Source organism: Podarcis erhardii, assembly GCF_964252035.2.
Source record: "Podarcis erhardii genome assembly, chromosome: 1".
Lineage (NCBI taxonomy): Eukaryota > Metazoa > Chordata > Lepidosauria > Squamata > Lacertidae > Podarcis > Podarcis erhardii.
The window spans coordinates 16,238,144-16,261,598 of record NC_138497.1 but is presented as its reverse complement, the minus strand read 5'-3'; the positions used below and the strand labels follow the sequence as shown (position 1 = coordinate 16,261,598).

The 23,455-nt window shown below is 44.9% G+C and overlaps 1 protein-coding gene across 3 annotated transcripts in view; it reads left to right on the top strand.

Annotated features, from left to right (window-relative positions):
* Positions 1 to 23,455, top strand: part of TECPR2 (tectonin beta-propeller repeat containing 2) — a 55,819-nt gene that overhangs the window by 1,106 nt on the left and 31,258 nt on the right. For all 3 annotated transcript variants that reach the window (XR_014155727.1, XM_081858542.1, XM_081858543.1), the window contains exons 2-13: positions 105 to 233; positions 2,390 to 2,637; positions 5,213 to 5,341; positions 6,547 to 6,678; positions 7,824 to 7,981; positions 9,527 to 9,839; positions 11,602 to 11,734; positions 16,103 to 16,585; positions 17,605 to 18,536; positions 19,629 to 19,812; positions 21,442 to 21,615; positions 22,463 to 22,643. Coding sequence is in view for 2 of the 3 variants with exons in the window: in XM_081858542.1 (XP_081714668.1) it covers positions 2,410 to 2,637; positions 5,213 to 5,341; positions 6,547 to 6,678; positions 7,824 to 7,981; positions 9,527 to 9,839; positions 11,602 to 11,734; positions 16,103 to 16,585; positions 17,605 to 18,536; positions 19,629 to 19,812; positions 21,442 to 21,615; positions 22,463 to 22,643 (3,047 nt within the window). In the remaining variant the exon portion in view is untranslated. The remainder of the gene's footprint in view (positions 1 to 104; positions 234 to 2,389; positions 2,638 to 5,212; positions 5,342 to 6,546; positions 6,679 to 7,823; positions 7,982 to 9,526; positions 9,840 to 11,601; positions 11,735 to 16,102; positions 16,586 to 17,604; positions 18,537 to 19,628; positions 19,813 to 21,441; positions 21,616 to 22,462; positions 22,644 to 23,455) is intronic.

The following is a 23,455-nucleotide window of genomic DNA, read 5'->3' as shown; positions in this document are numbered from 1 at the left end:
ACTCTCCTGGGACCTAGTTTTATGTTTAAAAAGCAAAACGGTTGACGCTGTCCCTTCAAAGTGATTTTATGGTTTCATTATTTGAGCTACTGTTACTTCAACAGGAGGATAACACACATTGTTTTCCAAAATTGTCGTCTTCAACAAAGATGTATCCTGCCTTAGGGTAGCGGACTGAATGTGATGAACTGGCTGCTTAAAGCCATAGGATTCTTCAATGGAAGACTAGCAGAGTGAGTGCACCATAACCCTTGGTTTTGACATGAAATTTAATATTCTGTTTTGAAAAAAGTACCGGTATCCGAAATTTATTGTAACCTTAGCTCACAAAATAGAAGTTCCCTAAAAACTCTTAAGCGCACTGTGTTAGCAGAGCTTAAGCAATCCAGAGGGCTGTCACATGAGAACTGGGTGTGGAAATTAGCAAGACATTCACTTTGACCTTTAATTGTGCCTAATTCCAATGCTGGCTCTTCCCTGTGCGTACATAGGCAGGTAAATGACCGCTGGCCAACCCATGTTCAGTGATGAACTGCATTTGGGTTGTACATAATTTTCTACACTTAAGGCAACTTTATAATGTATGAGGAGGTCTTCAATGCATATTTAGATATCAGTAGTAGGAGTAAATCATATGACCCAATGCAAGAGGGATGCCAGGATTTAACTAGACTTCCCCCCCTTCTCCACTGTTAGCAAGGGACAATATTTATTTGGAACTTTTACTTGCATGTGTGGCTTTTACTTGCTATGGTCTTGAGTGCTTGCACAGACATTAATTCTGCATAATTTCCTGTGGTGGCAGAGATGGAAGCATTGGCATTGGCTTGAATGAACAGGATTGCTTATTTGGCTATGTTTGCAAGTTGTGGCAAGCCATAGTTAATGGTTTCCTGTCAGCAACACATGTGACTTCCACATCACTCCTCCCCAAGCATGATTGGGAGGAACAAACCATGATCCCTGACGTTGATAAGACACAGGACTATGATGTGGAAAACGCTTTGGAATTCAGACCGTGGGAAGTCAAAAAAATTAAGATTACAATTTGGAAGACAATTGGACTTTTTTTTTTAGTTTTTTTTTTTATTTGATTTGATTTGATATCTTAGTTGGATGTTCTTATTGGAAAATTAATAAACGCTTAAAAAAACACCAACCATGATCCCTGACTTAGTGTTACATCCAAGCTGAGTACCATGGTTTGTTTTGCTCCAAATAAACCATGATGTGAAACCAAGGGTTGTTCTTGTCTTCCCATTAGCTTTGCTTCCACAGGTGTGGGGATGGGGATGAGATTTGACACTAACATTAAGATTCACTGTTACATCTTTGGATCAGCCTCTTAGAGAGTATTTTTGTTTTTAAACTCTGTGGGATTCATAAATGGGACCCGGGGCACAGAAGGAATTGTGAATTTTGCATTCTTTGGGAACATTCCCCAATTGTAGTGATGTTAAATCAGGGGTTGGCAAAGTTTTTGTGGCTTGGGCTGGTTCACTGTCCTGCAGATGCCGCAGTGGGCCGGAGTGCGCACGCACGCACACATGTGCAAACACTATTTCCGTGTGGAGGCGGCGTGTGCAGCTTCCCATTGGCTGCAGAAGCTTCCTGCAGCCAATGGGAAACCAGCCAGCGTCGCGGAAGGCGGTCCCTGCTCTGCTCTGTGCCGGTTTAGCATGGCGCATGGGAGCTGACTGAGTGGGCGGCGGGGGTCCATGGGCCTTACGTTGCCGACCCCTGTGTTAAATGAAAGACAGGAATCTTGTGCATCAATTCACACTGCTATTGCTGTCGGAGAGCTTGGTTCTGGAGGAGAAGAGTGAAGCTGGGTAAAATGCATGTCTCCCATTCCCAGCTTATTGAAGCAAAGCTCCTTTGTAAACCACAGTTCAAAGTTGGCTTATTTCTGCAAACTATTGTTAAGGCTAACCACAGTTGGTCAGGCTTTGAATGGAACTCTGAACCGCAGTTAATGGAAGTGAATATTTTCCTACAAAATATTGAGGGTGCCAGTTGGCATCCATCAGTTGGGAGACAGTGGAAGAGTGTTGGAACATTTGCAACTAATTGCTTTGTGTTCTCCTTTTCATAAGTTGAAAACCTTTGTCATGCATAAAAAAGAAATCACAAAGTGTTGTTCTGGGTTATGAGACACAAAATGTTATACAGCGTAAGCTTTATGTTAAGCCAACTAGTTGCAGATCTGTGATGCAGTAAGTATTATTATTATTATTATTATTATTAAACTTTTCATGAGGGAGAAAAACCACTTTTCCCCACCAAGATTGTATGTACTCCCAGTTGTATAGATACTAAGGGTGGCCGCTGAAATAAATACTCATTGTTTTCATAGGCTTCAGGAGTACATGCAGTTTATCTTTTCCAGCCTCTAGGTAGCACATACAGATGTTTGCCATGGCATCGGCGACTCCATCGTTTACCTTCAAGGAGTTCTGTCCCTTGTACTATCTTCTTAATGCCATTCCTACAAAGATCCAAAAGGGATTCCGTTCCATTGTGGTATACCTCACTGCACTTGACACTAATGACGACTACATCGCTGTGGGCAGCAGTATTGGAATGTTGTATTTATACTGCAGGCGCTTGAACCAGATGAAAAAGTACAATTTTGAGGTATGAACGAACGCCTTCATTTTTTAAAAGGTGTGATGAAGCTTATGCCTTGGGTTTTGTCAATTTTAGCATATTGAAATGTGCAGAAATGTAAAGCTATAGAGTTAGTTAACTTGAGGAAAAGCGGTTGCTTCGGCTGTTGCTAAAATTAGATTAAGAGTCAGCATCTATTTGTGGTCTGTAATTATTTTCTCTCACACAGTGTGATTTAGGGGTTTGTTCTCAATTCTATCTACTTGCTTCTCAGTGAGGCGAACAACAGAACATCTGTTTATTTATATTCTGCTTTTACACTAGAGATAGTTCCCATAGTGGTTTGCAGGGCAATAAGGAAATGAGAGCTGTAATATATCACAAAAGATACAGTATTTTTCGCTCTATAAGACGCACCAGACCATAAGACGCACCTAGTTTTTGGAGAAGGAAAACAAGAAAAAAAATATTCTGAATTTCAGAAGCCAGAACAACAAGAGGGATCACTGTGCAGCGAAAGCAGCGATCCCTCTTGCTGTTCTGGCTTCTGGGATAGCAGCACAGCCCGCACTTGCTCCATAAGACGCACACACATTTCCCCTTACTTTTTAGGAGGGGAAAAGTGAGTCTTATAGAGCAAAAAATACGGTAAACGTTAGTACTTCAAAGTTCAACAGCAGTTTCATACCATATAGATTGCAACAACATAATATCAACATATTTTATTTATTTATGTTATTTATTTAATTTCTATACTGCCCTATACCCAAAGGTCTCAGGGCAGTTCACATAAAATATCAAATACATAAAATCAAAACAACAACAACAACCCAATAACACCCCCCCCCAAAAAAAAACCCCAGAGCCAGCATTTTAAAAAGTGTATAGGATGTAGATCAAGTCAGGCAAAGGCCTGGTTAAAAAGGAATGTTTTGGCCTGGTGCCTAAAGGTATATAGTGAAGGCGCCAGGCGAACGTCCCTGGGGAGAGCATTCCACAGATGGGGAGCCAGTGCAGAGAAGGCCCGTTCTCGTGTTGTCACCCTCCTGGCTTCTTGAGGTGGAGGCACACAATTATAATTCATATTGATATTTCATTTATTTGGAAAGTTTTATAGACCACGCTTCATCACAAAATTCTCTAAGCATTGCACATGCTAAAATTACCAGTAAAAAACAACTAAAATCCACAAAACTATTAAAACATATATATACACATAAAATAATTATAAATATAACACAAATTAAAATCGGTCACAATGTAAAAGAAACTTTAGGTGAATAAATTGTATGTTTGGGTAGACTTGTTGAAATATAACAGTTTTCAGCAGGCATCTAAAACAAAATAGTGAGGGCTCTTGTTTAATTATCAGCAGACAGGAATATTGACATCTTATAAATGGTAAACAATAATTCATATAGCATATCAAAAAATTTGTACAGGTGATAAAAAACTGGTAATAAAACAGTATATTGCAAAGTCAGCTATCAACATATCAAGACATTCAATAATATGTTTCAAACATTAATATTATTATAATAGCCAGTACAATCATAATAGCCAGTACAATCATAATTATCCTATAAAACATACAAAAGAATACCAAAAGCAGCAGCAACAACACAGAACTTGAAAAACAAACAATTCCTAAGCTACAAGTAAAACCCTCAGAAGCAGCAGCAATATGATATACTCTTAAGAGTATCTCAGAGCCCAGCAAGCAAGTCTGAGAGCTTAAAAGCTCTTTCCATGTTGGGAAAACCTGGTGCAAAATGCGCTTTAAAGCTCTCTGCCTTGCATATAATTAATTTGCAGGATTTCACACTGCTGGCTTTCAATCTTGTAAGGTTGAAATAATGCGAGTTAATTGCACACAAGACAAGATTGTATTGTACTGTGCATCCGCAGTATAAAAATATGTACTGTATTTTTCACTCTATAAGACGCACCAGACCACAAGACGCACCTAGTTTTTGGAGGAGGAAAACAAGAAAAAAAATATTCTGGATCTCAGAAGCCAGAACAGCAAGAGGGATCACTGCGCAGTGAAAGCAGCAATCCCTCTTGCTGTTCTGGCTTCTGGGATTGCTGCGCAGCCTGCATTCGCTCCATAAGACGCACACACATTTCCCCATACTTTTTAGGAGGGAAAAAGTGAGTCTTATAGAGCAAAAAATACGGTACGTTAAAAGCAGTTTCAGCAACAGAGCAAATTTTTATTCAGCGTTAGCTAGAGATCAAATCTTAATAATATATATGTGGATCAAACTGCAGCAACAGCCCCTTCCTAGTCCAAAGGTCCTTCTAAGCAAAGCGGTCTTCACTAGACTATGGAAAGCCCCCAGAAAGCTAGCCAGTTGAGCCTTCTTAGGCAATGAGATCCTCAGGGAGGAAGCCCACCACACAGACAACTCTGGCCCAGATCTCCACATACTTGAACTTCAGTGGTGGAGAAACACACAGCAGAATTGCCTCAGGATCTTGGGGTCAGCAGGTGAGGAGTGAAAGCTTTCCTTCAGGTATCCCACTTTTGTCTCGGCCGATACAAATAAACATGGCATCTTAATTTTACAGCTGTGTTATTTTTTTTCTGCTCCACCAGGGGAAAAATGAGTCTATCACTGTCGTGAAAGTCTTGAGCTGCTTTGATGATCTTGTTGCTGTTGGGACAGCTTCGGGCAAGATTGCTATTTTTCAGCTTGTCTCGTCCTTGCCAGGGAGAAACAAACAAGTAAGAGCCAAACTTGGTTACAGCCTGTGCTGTTTCACATTAATTGTGTGATTAGGTTAAGGTTTCACATTAATTGTGTGATTAGGTTATTGTATTTTAGTGTTTTGTTGGAAGCTGCCCAGAGTAGCTGGGGAAACCCAGCCAGATGGGCGGGGTATAAATAATAAATTATTATTATTATTATTATTATTATTATTATTATTAAGCTCAGTGGTAGAGCAGCTGCTTTGCAATCTCCACTGCCTGTGGTACATCTTTGAGAGAAGAAAAGACAGGAGTAAATCCAGAGGGAAACCCAAAGACAATTGGATTGCTCCTTGTACGCCTTTTTCCAAAGACAATTGGATTGCTCCTTGTACCAGCCAAGCTGGTGCCAAACGCCTTGCTTAGCTTTTCTTTTGACCACGTCAGTGAGGTCTTGTCGTCTGGACAGCTCAGGACCTCCATATACACTGCCCAGGTTTGCATCCTGGGGAGGTCATTTCAGTGCTGCTAACACAGCAGTTTGGCTTCACCCCAGAGGTGCGCTCCATTGTCTCTCAAGACAGATGGATGCCAATAGTATGTTAAAGCAGGGATCGGCAGCCTAAGGCCCATGGGCCAGAAGTGGCCCACGGATGCCGTTTAACCAGCCCACGAGCCGCCCCCGAACCGAGCCGCCTGCTCAGCGAGTCCCCACGCACTACACTAAACCAGCACAGCATGGCATGGGGACTTTCTTCTGCAGCTCCGGAAATTACTTCTGTGCATGCCCAGACGCTGGAAATTGCATCTGTGCATGTCCATGGCGCCGAAAACAGTTCTGCGCATGCTCAGATGCCAAAAATCGCTTCTGAGCAGGCACAATTTTGGGCGTCTACGCATGCGCAGAAGCAATTTCCGGCACCGCGGACAAGCACAGATGCAATTTCCGGCGTTGTGCTGTGCTGGCCCAGCCCATAGGGGATCTCCGCGGGAGTGATCCAGCCCATGCCCAGTAAGCCTTGCCGACCCCTGTGTTAAAGTGTCAGTTGGGGCTTTTTGTGACATTGCAGTTCGCTAACTGCACAGATCTCGCTGGAAACGTGCATGAGCATTAAAATGAAGTAGCAGGACTAATAGAGAAGTACCTTTGATAGCTACATCAATGAATAAACCCACCCACTGTAGGCCTTCCACTTTCTGCTTGGTTTCTCCCGTATGCTCACTGGTGTCTGTCTTTGCAGCTTCGGAGGTTTAACGTGTCTGGTATTCACAAAAGTAGCATCACAGCCTTGGCGTGGAGTCCCAATGGAATGAAATTGTTCTCTGGAGATGACAAAGGGAAAATAGTGTATTCTGCTCTGGATCTGGATCAGGTAATTGGTTGTTTGCCCAAACTTTTGGTACCTGGGATACAAATAACAGTGGTACCTTGGTTCTCGAGCTTAATCTATTCCGGGAGTCCATTCGACTCCCGAAACCATTTGAAAACCAAGGCACGGCTTCTGATTGGCTGCAGGAGCTCCCTGCACTCAATCGGAAGCCGCGTCAGACGTTTGGCTTCTGACAAACATTCACAAACCGGAACATACACTTCTGGGTTTGTGGCGTTTGGGAGCCGATTAGTTTGGGAGCCAAGCCATCCAAGGTACCACTGTATTCAAAGCATATATAAAAACTTTTCCTATAGATTAAAATTGGAGGGTGGTAGTTAAGATGTAGAGAAGGTGGAGCCTAGGGGGCTGTAAGTAAAGAAGCAGTTATGTAAAATTCTGCGACTTGTGAGATGGCATTTATTGAGGGTTTATTCCCCTCCCGCCTTGATGACTATCTGTAGTTGGCGCTGTGGTTTAACCACAGAGCCTAGGACTTGCCGATCATAAGGTCGGTGGTTCAAATCCCCGCGACGGGGTGAGCTCCCGTTGCTCAGTCCCTGCTCCTGCCAACCTAGCAGTTCGAAAGCACGTCAAAGTGCAAGTAGATAAATAGGTACCGCTCCGGCGGGAAGGTAAACAGCGTTTCCGTGCGCTGCTCTGGTTCGCCAGAAGTGGCTTAGTCATGCTGGCCACATGACCCGGAAGCTGTACGCTGGCTCCCTTGAACAGGAAAGCGAGATGAGCGCCGCAACCCCAGAGTCGTCCGCAAATGGACCTAATGGTCAGGGGTCCCTTTACCTATGTTTTCCCCAAAGCATTTATTTACTTGAATCCCTGTAATGGGTGGTATTGATCTGCAAGACTTGGCATCGCATCTTTGCTCAGTCATGGGATCATTTGGTGGTCTTGAACATTGCCTGCCTTTCAGCCTTGAGGTTTTTACTTGGAGAAATATCCTAAGCAAAAAGAAGCACTCAAAAATGCTGTGACATTAACTATGTGAAGTGAATTCTAGTGGACCCCCTACAAATTGTCGAATGCTAGATAAACCAGCTTTAACATAAGCTTGCACTGGCCACCCGGCAAGTTTAGACAACTTAACCTGAAATATGACGGCTCTGTATATCCACACTACGTCCTTCCAGGGTCGTTGCAACTCCAGTTTGGTACTGGAAGAGCCTTCTTCAGTCGTGCAGCTGGATTATAGCCAGAAAGTGTTGCTGGTCTCCACATTACAGCGAAGTCTGCTTTTTTATACTGAAGAAAAATCTGTCAAGCAAGTTGGAAGCCAACCCAGAAAAAAGTAGGTCTTCTAGATTTTTGCCCAGACATTTAGAGATGAGATTTAAATAATGTATATAACTCTGTATAATTCTGCTAAGGTATTTCATGCACTGTTGCCCTCTTCTAAAGTTGTTAATAAAGGAGGCAAAATGGATAATTTGAAGTACTGTTCATGTTTTTATTCTTTTAATCATTGCAATGGGGAAGGACTCTGCTGAAGTGAAAATGTAAGAAGCTTCCAGCTATTGGTGGGCAAGAAATTAGTATTCTGACCTTATTTTGTTCCATAATTGTTTTCTCATGATTCCTGAGCTTAAGAGCTAACTCACATTTCCTTGTTCGTTCACACAATCCTCTCCCAGTAGTAGTAGTATTATTATTTCATCCCCAAATCCCCAAACAGGTAGCGAAACAAAGGTTTTTATGTGGCATAGCACTAAGGTGAACATTCTTTTAGCGCAAGGATTGCTCAGTGGAACGTTCTCCCTTTTCTCTTGCCCGCACATTACCACTAAATCTGTTAGGAGTGTTCCCCCAATCCTCCAGAGCAGACAGGAAACAGTGCAGGGCACACACAACAGGGTAGGCAGAATAAAAATAAGCAAAGCTATTTATACCAAATTTGCTAATCCCTCTCTGTTTTCTTCATACCCTTGCATTTTGAGGATGTAAAATATTTCCCATCCAAGAAGAAGAAAGAGCAAGTATCTATCCAGGTTGTGAACAGCCCTAACTGTGAGCCACAGTACTTCCACGTGCACCTAGTGTAATGGTCAGTGGATGCATTGCACTGTGCTCTGGGACAAATCTCTTGACTCCCAGAAACAGTGTTTACGAAGACACCAAGGGTTGCAGCAAGAGGAAGAGGGGATTGGAAAAATCTCTGGAGCATGCATGGTAGGCCATGCAGAGCCCGTTGGCTTCCAGCACATGTTTTTCTTTCTTATGTATTGCATATTGGTAACACGGGTGGCGCTGTGGTCTAAACCACTAAGCCTCTTGGGCTCGCTGATCAGAAGGTCGGCGGTTTGAATCCCTACGACAGGGTGAGCTCCCGTTGCTCTGTCCCAGCTCCTGCCAACCTAGCAGTTCGAAAGCACGCCAGTGCAAGTAGATAAATAGGTACCACTGTGGCGGGAAGGTAAACACCTTTCTCTGTGTTCTGGCACTCATTATGGTCCTCTGTGCGCCAGGAGCGGTTTAGTCATGTTGGCCACATGATCTGGAAAGCTGTCTGTGGACAAACACCCGCTCCCTCGGCCTGAAAGCGAGATGAGCACCGCAACCCCATAGTCGCCTTTGGCTGGACTTAACCGTCCAGGGATCCTTTACCTATTATTATTATTATTATTATTATTATTATTATTATTATTATTATGCTGCAATTATTTACTTGCAGCATAAGAACCATGTTTTCACTTACGCAGTTTGCTGCAAAACTTTATCAGTTTGCACTTGGAGACGAAAGAGTTTTAGCATTGTTCATCTTCCCAGTCCCACCACTCCCCACCTCTGAGTATAATAACCATGTGGTTTGTTCATTCTTCTGCTTTTACATTTTTAGTACTGGCAAACTTGGAGCATGTTTTGTACCTGGGCTGTGCAAGCAAAGCGACCTGACCCTGTTTGCTGCAAGGCCTGGGATCCGCCTTTGGAAATCAGATGTTCATGGGACTGTTCAGGCCACGTTTATTTTGAAAGATGTATTTCCTGTTGGAATGAAGCCTTTTGAATTATATCCCCGACTGGAGCCCTTAAGCAACAGCAGCTGCAATTTCCCAGACAGGCAACTTGGACTCATTTCCTGCTTCTTCCAGGAAGGATGGGTGCTGAGCTGGAATGAATATAGCATCTATTTAATAGATACAGTAAACCAGGTGAGTCAAACCAAGAGAGCAGTAGCGTTTTAAGCTGGACGTGAGTGGCCTTCAATCTGGAACAGTTAAATTACATTGATATTAAGAGGTCTGTTAAAACTATCTGATCTGCACAAATAGGGCACAGGTTCAATTAATCCCTGGCATCTCCAGTTCAAAGGGTTTAGTAGCAGGTGATGGGAAGGACTTTCTGCCTGACACCCTGGAAAACCACTGCCAGTCAGAGTAGACAGTATTGAGTTTGATGGGCCGGTGGGTCTGACTCTGTAAAGATCAACTTCCTTTGTTCCTATCTTAACATGCTTTCTAGACATAGAATTGCTTATGATAAAGCAGTGACACTTCATATTAACTCACCTGCCCTGGAGCCATTGTACATTGCAGAGGAATTCTGGGGCATGCTCTGAGATGCACTGTCAATTCAAAGGGGGTGGCCTGTTGGTTGGCTGAGATGAAATTTGGAAGCATCCCAATACTTTCCCCTCTTTTTCCTTAGTGTTCTGTATACGAGGGCTCAGGTCTGGAGCTGACAAGCAGCCTTGAACATGAGCATTTTGAGTGGCGTGGCAGGATGCTGTAGGCAGGGTGAAAATGTCTATTCCTTCCTAGAAAAATCCTCGTATAATGCAGGGAAGAATTGCTGCTTTTTAAACCCCCCACCCCATCTTGTTATAAGCTGTTAAAGGGTTGAGCAGGCCAGTTCCCTCTCCTTTCCTCACTCCCTTCCATTCCCAGTTCCTTTTCTTTCTCAGTTGACACTTCAATGTTCAGTAAATCCTGGACCTTCACAGGTCCTCCTTCCATTTTGAGCTCTTAGTTTTGTTTGTTTAATTTGCAAACTTGCATATTTAGCAGTCCCATTTCTCTTCCAAGCTGATGACACGTTCAGCCACCCTAGCCTGCTATTAATGGGAATCATTTTGCACTTGGCTATAAAGCCCATCCAGGGACGCCCCCATCCAGGGACGCGGGTGGCGCTGTGGGTAAAACCTCAGCGCCTAGGACTTGCCGATCGCATGGTCGGCGGTTCGAATCCCCGCGGCAGGGTGAGCTCCCATCGTTCGGTCCCAGCTCCTGCCCACCTAGCAGTTCGAAAGCACCGTTAAGTGCAAGTAGATAAATAGGTACCGCTTTATAGCGGGAAGGTAAACGGCATTTCCGTGTGCTGCTCTGGTGCTGGTTCGCCAGAGCAGCTTCGTCACGCTGGCCACGTGACCCGGAAGTGTCTGCGGACAGCGCTGGCTCCCGGCCTCTAGAGTGTGATGAGCGCACAACCCTAGAGTCTGTCAAGACTGGCCCGTACGGGCAGGGGTACCTTTACCTTTACCTATAAAGCCCATTGACAGTGAATTCCAAATAGGTCATGCAAATTAGTTGAGTTTATACAAGTTACCCTTTCCCTTTATCTCATCCAAGTCCTTTAAGAGCTTCTGCCAATCTTTTGCTTCTTTGGGACTTGGAAGTGTCTATAATTGTGGTCTGAAGCTACATTTCTTAAGCCAGGAGTGAATTATCACAAACAGAGCTACGTTTATAAAACATTTATAGCCCATTTCTGTTCTTAGCCAAGCTTCACATGAGTCACCCTCTCCCCAAGCCTGCATTCGTGCTTTCTTTCTTTTAGGACTGCTGTTTTGCTCCTTGATTTGACTGTATAATATTGCTTGCCAAAAATAAAATCAGGCCTCTGAAGTGTTGCTTGCATCCTAAAATGCTTCCTGGCACATTCATTGCTCAACTTTAACTTCTCTTGCTTTCACAGACCCTGATTGGAAGTTTGGAAGGATCTGGCGATATTGTGTCTGTATCCTGCACAGAAACTGAGATTTTTCTCTTAAAGGGAGACAGAGATATCATTAGGATCTCAAGCAGACCAGAAGGATTGGTCTCAATAGGTTTGCATACATTAGCATACTAAGCTTATAGTAATTTTTAAAAAAGATTTATGTTAATGCATAGATGATTGTTTTATTCAAGGAGTTGTGTCTGGAGCTGTGCGTGCTTTGCTGCCACTGCCCTTTTTGTCCCTCAAAAAGTTACTCCTGGAGATTGGTGGAGTTTCTGGAATGGCATGGAGTTATGTGTGGGGAGGTGAAGGGGGTGGCTACACCTCAGGGTCAGGATCAGTAGAAATCGGAGACCATCACTTGCAGAATGGAAATGCCTTTTTGATAATGGACTCCCTTGGGTGAAGGCTAGCAATAGGGAGCAGATTTAAGACTCTTATCGGGTCACTCAGCCTACAAATTCTACTTCCTCTTGTTCTTGTCATTAGAATGGGCTGGATAAATCTTTGGAGAATAGGGCTATTGGTTTTATTTTGGGCTGCCCTGTCTAGTAGCAGATTACCTATTGGAAGGCTATGACCAAGGTGTTCGGGGACAAATGTTGGGACTATCTCGCTGGTAAAATGTCACTATAGGACAAGATGCTATCCTAATTAACCCAAAGCAACATGCCAGGATACATTTGGGAGCCACGAACACAGGACACCTCTTGCATGCCTCTCTCAGCAGCCAGATGTCTCTGACAAATGTGCAAAGCTCCCATTGAGGCAAAACAAAACAAACCAGCCTTGCCCTAATATCAATGTGGCTTTGTTTACTGCATGCAAGTATGTACCAATGCATCACAATAAATTCTGGCTTGCTTAGAATGATTTTTAGGACACAATAAGACACAGCTTTTAAATAAATGATTTGAATTTTCCTGATATTTTTTGTTGAATTGCAGCCTTTTAATGAGATGAGTTTCAGTGGTATCACTTTACTTCAACAGTTTGTTTGTTGTTATTGTCAAATTTATCTTGGAAAGCACATGCATAAAAGCATATTTTTATTTTGCTGCTTTGCAAACCCCTTGATTGGACCAAATCTGGTGAACCATTCTATTTCCAGTCAGATGTGTCTGTGAAACATACAAGCAACACATGAAGACATTAGCCTTCTGCTGTCCGTCACCTAGCAATCTGCTATATATTTTGGAAAGTCGTTCGTTCTCTTTGCATTCAGACAACTCTAAAGATATCATAACCAGATTTTGCATGATGTTTCCTGAGACCAAGGAGCAGATTGCCTTCTGCTTGGATACATTTTGAGTCAAGTTGCTAGGCTGAAGCTTTGAAAACTGCACTGATCTCAACTACTAATTTCAAAACAGCACTGATTTTTTGTTGTTCTTACTTAGAATACCGTAGCTGCTAGTCTGAGGGATAGACTGGCTGCATTCTCACATAACACTAAACTATAGTACAGTGTTCACAAGCTAGAACTACCCCAAAGTTTACCCTCAGACACGCATGCTCCCCTTATTCCTATTGCAAGGCTAGGAGGGAGTGTTCAGTTCTCATTTCAAATAATCCTGACTTAATATTACTTACAAACCAGGGATCATGATTTAAAACAAACTCTGGTTAGCTGAACCGCAGCTTCATAAACTGCAGTTTGAAGTTGGTTGGTTTGGAAACTGTGCTAAATTGTTTGGAATTTGCTTTAAACCACAAACTCTGGGGTCACATCTACACTGCACATTTAAAGTGCCTGGCTTCCCCCAAAGAATCCTGGGAACTCTAGGTTGTTGGGAATTGTAGATCCACGAGAGGCAAACTACAGCTCCCAGGATTCACAGAATTGTAGAGTTGGAAGGGGACCATGAGGATCATCTAGTCCAACTCCCTGCAATATAGGGTTTTTTTTGCCCAGCGTGGGGCTTGAACCCACAACCCTGAGATTAAGAGTCTTCATGCTCTACCAACTGAGCATAGGCAGATACAGGGTCTTTTCTTCAGGCTACAGCCAACCAGACATAGCTGTCAACTGTCCCTTATTTGGTGGGAAAGTCCCTTATCCCAGCGCTGTGTCCTGCTAATGTCGCTTATTGATGATGTCCCTTAAATTTCCCGGGTTTCAAAGGAAGCAGCTCCTCTCCCTCCCTCCCTGCCGGCCAGGGAGGAGGGAGGCTCCAACTGTGTTGCTTGGCTGCATTGCTCACCCAATAAGGAGTCTAAGAATGACTGGGGGGTGGAGCTTGCATGCCTTGTGCCAATCAAATCGGCCGCGTTGCCTGGGGACTCGCCTTTGCTCAGTGCTTCCCAGCGGAGAGGTGATGGTGGTTTGCTGGGTTGCTGCACTGTGGGAACCACCGCTTGAGGCTTCATTTGGCTGCTGACTGGGCTTTCTGCCTTTGGCTCGGAGGGGCTCAGAAGTTGAACATACCTGTGCTTGGAAAATCCCTTATTTTGGCTGCTGATCCCTTATTTTCGAGGCTGCTGGTCCCTTATTTTCAAATCTGTAAGTTGACAGCTATGCAGCCAGGACACAATTGTTAAGCCATGACTGTGCTTTAAAAGGTATGGTGTGAATGTGACCTGCTTCATAAATTCCTCAAAGCTGGGATTCTTTGAAACTGAAAGAAACGCAACAAACGTCCTTTTCCTGACCTGGGGGGGGGGGCGGGAACATTCTCACTTGTGTGCACAAATTTACATTTTAGCATTGCATGCAATCCAACCCTCTTTTCATCTATCATTGCTAACAGCCAGAGAGCAACAAATTCATGGGGGTCTATTTTTTTTTAAAGCTGTCTGAGCTAGCAGCCGCCGCTTCATCTTGCAGCAGCCAGTCCCCTGGATTAATCATGTGTTCTTCTGTCTTGCGTGAGAAAGAAGACTGAAGACAGTCCACGAATTTCATTGAGCAGCTCCCAAGTTCTAGCATTACAAGGAAGGGAGAAAAATTCCTTTCCCATTAAGCCATGGTTATATTAAGGGAAATATAGCCATGGCTTAGGGACGCAGGTGGCGCTGTGGTCTAAACCACTGAGCCCAGGACTTGCCGAACAGAAGGTCAGCGGTTCGAATCCCCGCAACGGGATGAGCTCCCGTTGCTCAGTCCCTGCTCCTGCCAACCTAGCAGTTCGAAAGCATGTCAAAGTGCAAGTAGATAAATAGGTACCGCTCCGGCGGGAAGGTAAATGGCGTTTCCGTGTGCTGTTCTGGTTCGCCAGAAGCGGCTTAGTCATGCTGGCCACATGACCCAGAAGCTGTATGCTGGCTCCCTCGGCCAATAAAGCAAGATGAGCGTTGCAACCCCAGAGTCGTTCACGACTGGACAGTGGTGTAGCGTGGGGGTGCAGGGGGGCCAGCTGCACCGGGCGCAACATTTGGGGGGGGGTGCGCTTGCACTCGCAGCTCTCTGCCCCTACCTGGCTCACTCTCTCTCACTGCAGTGCTGGCTGTGCGAATCCGATCCGAGCTGCCGGGTCGCCGCCCACTGTGGAGGGGGAGGGTGCCAGGCGTGCAGTGCGGTGCGGAGCGGAGAGAGAGCGAGGGAGGGACTATCTGGGGGAGGGACAGTGCAGCGGCCGCCCAGCGCAGCACTGAGCGCGGGAGAGAACCACACCCGACCAGCCCAGGCAGCAGCAAGAAGAAGCTGGCAGGGGCGGCAGGCTAGGGGTTAGGGGCGCAAATTACTTGCCTTGCCCTGGGTTAGGGGGCGCAAATTACTTGCCTTGCCCCAGGTGCTGACAACCCACGCTACGCCGCTACGACTGGACCTAATGGTCAGGGGTCCCTTTACCTTTACCTAACCATGGCTTAATGGGAAAGGAATTCTTCTCCTTCTGCCCCTAAATGTCTATTTATCTCCCACTTGGACTACTGCAATGGGCTCTACATGGGGCTACCTTTGAAGGTGACCCAGAAACTGCAATTAATCCAGAATGCGGCAGCTAGACTGGTGACTGGGACTGGCCACCGGGATCACATAACACTGGTCCTGAAAGATCTTCATTGGCTCCCAGTATGTTTCTGAGCACAATTCAAAGTGTTGGTGCTGACCTTTAAAGCCCTAAATGGCCTCGGTCCTGTATACCTGAAGGAGCAGCTCCACCCCCATCGTCCAGCCCGGACACTGAGGTCCAGCTCCGAGGACCTTCTGGCGGTTCCCTCATTGCGAGAAGCAAAGCTACAGGGAACCAGGCAGAGGGCCTTCTCGGTAGTGGCACCTGCCCTGTGGAGTGCCCTCCCAGCAGATGTCAAGGCAATAAACAACTATTTTACTTTTAACAGACAACTGAAGGCGGCCCTGTTTAGGTACGTTTTTAATGTCTGATGCTGTATTGTTTTTAATATTCGGTTGGAAGCCACTCAGAGTGGCTGGGGAAACCCAGCCAGATAGGTGGGGTATAAATAATACATTATTATTATTATTATTATTATTATTATTATTATTATTATTATATCATTCTTTTTGCTCCAATTTCAGATAGGAATGGAAAATCAATGAGCCCGCTATCTGATACGAGCCCGAAGTTACAGAGCCCGTACTCTGTTGCTGCGGCGTCTGTGTCGTCCGAACCTTCTCCAGAAGCAAGCCAAACGCGGAACAGCTTCCCTTCATCCCAAACGCCTGGTGACAGGAATGGCTCTGTCACCAGAGCAGACCTGGAAGTGGCCCTGCTCACAGAGAGGATCCGTTCCCAGAGCTTCAACGGGTTCGGGGACTTGAGCACCGACCCGAGAAGGCGGGGCTACTCAGTGGCCAGTGAGCCCAAGAGCAGGAGCACCTCGGTCAGCTCTGTGGGCAGCGGCTGCAGTTTTGTGACCAGTGGAGAACAGGCCTCAATCCAAGTCCAGAAAGAAGGTCTGCTTTCTTCGCAGCGGTTCAGTGTGATCAGTTCTGAAGACTTCAACCAGGAGCTGGTCGTCAAGCCAATCAAAGTGAAGAAGAAGAAAAAGAAAAGATCTGGTAAATTTTATTTTTATTTTTGCTTAGTGGTGGGTTTCTCACCCACCCTTTATCGTAACGTCTAGTACTCTGAGCAGACAGATGTGTATACTGCCCTTCATAGATCTCAAGGCAGTTCACAACATAAAAATGCAATATAAAAAACACACAAAATGCATAATCAAAACAAGAACAAAAAAACCCACAAACCAATAACCCCACTCCCCATCATGGTTTCACTGCTGTTCGAAGATGATAAGCAGTTTAGAGAAGGGATGTCCAACTGGTTGACCGTGATTGACACGTCGATCCCTGTTTTATCGCGGTCGATCGCGGGCTCTTTTTCCTCCGCGGCGGGAAAAGGAGCATCCAGCCCCGCCCCCTCGCTCTGTCCTTTATTCACGCACAATTTCAAGAATGGAAGACGGAGTTACCGCTGGTGGGACTACTACTACTACTACTACTACTATTGTGATGTTTGTTGCACGTGTCCCCTTCCCCCAGCGGCAGAACTATGGGTTCCCCCCGCCCAAATGGGTAGATCACTACCATTAATCTTTTCCTGGGAGTAGATCTCAACTCTTGGGAGTTGGACGTCCCTGGTTTAGTGCATTCAGAGTTTTGTAATACTTAAAATAACCCTGCAGTATAAATCAGTGTTCCTTCTCCCTATTGGAGAGTGGGGACAGAGGCTGAGAAAGAGGATTTCCCCTTTGACAGCAGTGGGGTAGAGGTGACATTCAAACCAGAAACTTCCTGAATCACAGCTCAGTCCCTTGGCCACTACAACACAACAGTTAAGATTGCGTTGATGTTCTGCTTTGGTGGCAAGTTCTGCACTGCCGAAGTAGGCAGTTTGGCCTGCCAATATATTCCTTGTTGGTCAAATTCAGGATCTTCAAATAGATGGTTTCTTGTTTTTCATTGGCCCTAGAATGGCATTCTCTTAATTAACAAGCTTCTTTTCTCCCTTTCCTCCTCTCTGCCCCTCGGCTTACCTATTTCCCTCTCCCACCTTTCCCAACTATGTGTGAGCTTAGAAAATTCGAGATACCTCAGCTCTCTGGAAAGCACACCGTCCTGTGAACGTCGAGACTTTGCTGACAGCCCTCAGTCTGTAAACGCGGACTCTTTCTCTATTGAATCTAGCCTCATGGGCAGTTCTGAAGACCAGGAAAGTGTATTCTGTATTGAATCCCAAAATGTGCTGCAGGAGGAAAATGGTTCTGAAACATTCAGCGTCCTTCAGTCGCCGGAGTCGGTAGCTGCTCTGACACCAGAGGACGACGATGCGCCAGAAGTCCTGAAATGTTCCAACGGCGAGAGCGAAGTGGGCACATCTCCCGCTAGGAGCTCCTTGGCTTCCGGTTCCCCCTTGCTTCTCGCAGGAGATAAAGCACTTAGCGATGGCGCTGAATGTAATTGGAGCCCTACGTCTGAACAAAACGAAATCGTCTCAAAATCGCCAGCCCAGGATGAAGAGTGTTGTTCTATCCTGCATAAAACAGAAGGCACTGTTTTAGATTCTCTGGAAGAGACAAACCCTGAGAAAGGGATGTCTGGAGATGTGAAAGCCAGCCTTAGTGCTGAGGACTCATTTGGTCAGGAGGCGGAAGTTGAGGCCCACACGAAACAGAAGCAGCAGCTACCTCTAACGGACCCAGTCCCCGCCAGTCCCCTTCCTGCCCCTTTTAAAGAGGAGAGCGGTCTTCAAGAGAGTGTATTGCCCGGGCAGGGTTTCAGGGAGCCACTGACGGCTAACCCCAATGCTAGCGCTGCCAGTGAATGGATAACCAACACCTCTGATGCAGCAGCTGAGAGATCTGCATCGAGCGATGAAGAGGATATCTACAGGCATGGTTTGCCTTACTCATCCTCTGAGACTAGTGTGACAGAAATGGGGGGCTGCCTCCCGCCCCAGGAAAAAGTCAGAACCAGCTTAGATGAAGGAGCGCTTTTAAAGTCAGATCAGGTATGCGCTTAAATACAAACTTGCATCACACCCTAGAGCAGGCATAGGCAAATTCCGGCCCTCCAGATGTTTGAGACTACAATTCCCATCATCCCTGGCCACTGGTCCTCTTAGCTATGGATGATGGGAATTGTAGTCCCAAACATCTGGCTGGCCGGAGTTTGCCTATGCCTGCCCTAGAGGCTCCCCAGCATGAGTGGAAGGTCCTTGCGGCCCCACCAGCCATTTCCCCATTGATTTCTCTCACTTCTGCTGCAGTGCTCCAAACCACAGTGTTCCCTGCAATCCCCACAAGTGGATTCAGGCAGTGGGGGGAAAGAGGGAAGAAGCAGGAAAGCCATATTGCACTCCACGTGTGTTTCTTCTCAATCCAGTCTGTATTTTATTACATCTTTAAAATGAAGCACAGGGTTTAGGATATTGGGGCCAGTCTCTTACGAGCCAGTGCCCACAAGCTGACTTTCCAGAATACTGGCTTTCCAGAAGCTGCATTTAAAAAAAACAACAACAGGTTTCAACAACTAGAAACTGCAAATATGCTTTTGTTTGCATTATGGAAGTAGGAAGAGAGCCATGCGACACTGGAGGCAATTGGTATGAAGGAGAAGACGGTTGCAGTGTAGCAAAGAGTGGTTTCCCCTTTATTTCTGGCCACTTAAATTTATTACACCAAGCCAATTTATTCTTGGAACTTCAGCACAGAGCATCCATACCCTATCAGACTTTACTTGCCTCTGGTCAGCATAAGAAACGTACTTTTGGATTCTCATCTAGGAGCCATCATTCCATTGTCTAGGAATTAATGGTGTTTTCCTGGCTCTAGAAATCCCGCCATAACTATCAAAACAGTTACCAGGGTGGGTGATTAAGCTGCGAAAACTCACATTGGATATAACTAAATAAATTTCTGGAGACTGCATTGTTTAATGTTTGTCTTGCAGAAATCAAATGATCCTCCTCCTTTTTTAATGGAGCATTTCAAGAAGATACAATGAATGCATTCACCCCTCCCTTTTCGTAATGTCGAAATTTGTCCCGATTTCTCGCACCGATAAAGATACCTCACCTGCATTCTAACTCTCCAGTCTTTAGTTTGCAGAAAGCTGGATGGGCTACGCAGGTCCTGGCTATGGAATACTGAGCCTGGTTGTCTCTGAAAAATACATTTGGTGCCTGGACTACAAAGGCGGCCTGTACTGCAGTGCTTTACCTAGTGCTGGTCTGCGCTGGCAGAAGTTTGAAGATAACGTCCAGCAGGTGGCAGTCTCTCCTTCAGGTTGGTTAGCCTGCCATTCTTTTCATCACCATCATCATTTTGCCTTCTGTACTCGGTTTGGAGGGGGCGGGGAATGGCTTCTGCAACTCTGCTCCAAAAGCCTCGTTGCAGCTGCCCTCTGTTTGATTAAACTTCGTTTGCCTTTTCTTATATACAGAGATCATTCTTCCCACAGACAAGGTCCATGCGCGTCCCTTGAAATGATTATGAGCAATTTACAAATCTCGGTAGCAGAACCAGTGCACTTCTGGTGCATACTTCTAGAGTCCAGAATTAAGTTTGGAGCTGGGGTTAATAGTCTGTTGCGTTAGTACAGAAAACAATAGGCTGAGGGCATCTGGTTGCATATTGCAGAAAAGCAGTCAAGTTTCCCTGAACTGTTCCACCATAGGCTGCAAATGGGCTGGTTTGGTTACATGTTTCGGTGATAAGAAACCTGTTGGGTTGAAATATAACCTTCCCAAAAAACACTTTATTTAAGGTAGATAAGGACAAGATGAAATTATACAATTGAATATAAATATAGATGGGAAACGGCTATGTATTGTGAGTATTTACTTTAAAAAATTTTCACCTATGATCTTTTTCTTTTACTTCTCTATTTTTTCTTGATTCTTTTGTTCTTTTTTCTGATATCTTATCTTTTTTCTCTCTCCTTTATTGTGAATAGCATTTTATAGAGGTATAAATAACTGTAAATATGAAAAGAGACAAAATATTCTCTAGTTTTTTTTCCCTTGGTTAGATGTATTTTCTTTTTCTTTTGTATTTTCTTTTGTTGTGAATATGTATGTTTTCTAATTTGTACTTAATAAGAAAAAAGGGAAAAAAAGAAATATAACCTTCCCCTGGCAGGCTAGTACTCTTGCGTGGAGGGATGATTTTTGCCAGGTGGAGAAGAATAAAAATGCTCTTTGCCGGAATGTCATTGCGGTGAGCTCCCATTGCTCGGTCCCTGCTCCTGCCAACCTATCAGTTCGAAAGCACACCAGTGCAAGTAGCTAAATAGGTGCATAGTAGCTATGGCGGGAAGGTAAACAGCGTTTCTGTGCGCTCTGGTTTCCGTCACGGTGTTTCGTTGCTCCAGAAGCGGTTTAGTGATGCTGGCCACATGACCCGGAAAGCTGTCTGTGGACAAACGCCAGCTCCCTCGGCCTGAAAGTGAGATGAGCACCACAACCTCATATTCGCTTTTGACTGGACTTAACCATCTAGGGGTCCTATATATATATATATATATACACAGTGGTACCTCAGCTTACAAACTTAATCCGTTCCAGAAGTCCGTTCTTAAACCAAAGCCATTCTGAAACTGAGGTGCGCTTTCCCTAATGAGGCCTTCTGCTGCCGGTGCCCTTCCACCGTTTGGCTTCCGTTTGTAGACCTAGGTAAATTTTGCTAACCCGGAACACTACTTCCGGTTTTGCAGAGTTTGTATACTGAATAGATCATAAACAGGGCTGTTCTTAAACCAAAGTACCACTGTATATACATATTCCATGAAAGTAGGTCTTTCAAGCTTTAAAATGACTGTAACGAACGAATAAAATTGGAGCGCCTAAGAAGGTCCAGAGGTGTTCCCTTGCGCTAAACATGATTCATCTGACTAATGTGAGGCTCCTTCCTCAGGGACTCTTCTCTGGAAGGTTGAGCACAAAACCAATAAAGCCTTTGCCTGTGGAAAAGTGACTATTAAAGGAAAGCGTCACTGGTACGAAGCTTTGCCTGAGACAGCGTTTGTATCTTTGAGTGATGACACTGCCTGGATTATCCGAACAAACGGCGATCTGTACCTGCAGACAGGTACTTCAGTTACTTGCTTTTTTGCTTCTTCTAGGGTGGTGGTGTTTCCCCCTCTGCCCCCCCCAAAAAGTGCATTTTGGGAGAACCCTCCGGTTCTTTGGAAACTTCTCAAGGTTGTGACGAAGTAAAGCAGACATTTTTCCCGCCATTTCCCATCCTCCTTCAACCCCTCCCCTTGCCTAGGCACATCATGACTCAAGTTATTGAAAACAGTGTTATTGGAAGACGCAGGTAAATGTAGATTGTTTTAAAAAACCATTTTTTTAATTGGTAAATGTCACACAAGCAAATAAGTAAGGGAGAAACAAACACATCAGTATTTATTTATTTATTTATTTATTTATTTAAAAACCTCATTACCTGCTGGCATTAACAATAAGAATATTCAGTCAGTCCTGATTTAAATGTATACATTCATATAGGAAGTCCAAATGTCTAAAGATGTATCTAAAAGAAAGGGATGATTGTGAGTCATGCTTTCATATGTAAAAAGTGTGAGATCTTCAGGTCACTGGGCGATAGACGTTTTACAGCAGAAGTCTCTTAGGCACTGTAGAGGCTTGCAGAACCCACTTTCGTTGCCCACAGGAATATGATTTAAGAGTGTGCGAACATCCACAGATATCAAGGCTTTTTTCAGAATGAAATTGATAAGAGCAGTAATTTCTGACCAGGAAGAAAACACCACAGGCCGTTCCCGGAAAGGAATATGCTAAGAGCGCATACTGTGAGCTTAAAGCATGGCCATAATAACCACAGGAAGATAATTTATGAGCCCTGAAGGTGAGCACCGTAAGCATAAAAGTGAGTTAATGCAATTTATTTCTACTCTGTATTTTACTTGAAGGCCTGAGTGTGGATCGTCCCTGTGCCAGAGCAGTAAAAGTGGACTGTCCCTATCCGCTCTCGCAGGTCACAGCCAGAAATAATGTTGTCTGGGCATTAACTGAGCACCGTGCGCTTCTGTACCGCGAGGGGGTAAGCAGCTTCTGCCCTGAAGGGGAGCAGTGGAAATGTGATGTCATCAGGTAAGCAGTGTTTAATCAGCAGGTATGTTCTGTAATAGATGTTCCCTGATCTTGCAACACCGTAGTTTGGATTTACACATCTTTCGAAGGGAGTATTGCATCATACGAGAAGGCCAGTTTCCTAATCGGGGCAGTAGGTTTCATTGACCTCGCGTTACATTGCGCTCTGTTCTGAAACTGTACAAGAGGGTGAAAAGCAGCCCGTTTGTGGAAGCAGCACAAGGAAGTTGTATCAGCTGGCATTTAATATTGCACAATTTGATAACAGCTGTGCATTTATGTGGTCATGTTCCAACGAGTACTAAAAGCTTCTTTGATTTACCTTCTTAGACGCAGGGCTGTGCGTTTTGAGGTGTTGGGTGGTGTGTGCACTGTGGAAGCTCAGCCAAGCGATTAAGCTCACCACAGAAAACAGCCATTTAACAGATTGTCTTTACAAGGCCAACTCCAGCATACAGTTCAGTTGCTTGCAAAGTCCTGCAACTGATAGAGTTCTCCGCAGTGGCGTAGTGTGGGTTGTCAGCACCCGGGGCAAGGCAAGTAATTTGCGCCCCCTAACCCGTGGATTTGCGCCCCCTAACCCTACCCCTAACCCTAGCCCCCAGATATTGCGCCCGGTGCGGCCGGCCCCCCCTGCACCCCCCACGCTACGCCACTGGTTCTCCGAGTTCTGAAGTCTGGAAATTTTCCAAGTCCTTCCTCAGTACGATCTCCTCTGAATGCCTTCCCTCAGGTCCACGGTTCCAACAGATAGCCTTGACAGTTCCTGCGATCTCTTACCATGACCCACACAATATATTGCAACCTGAGCC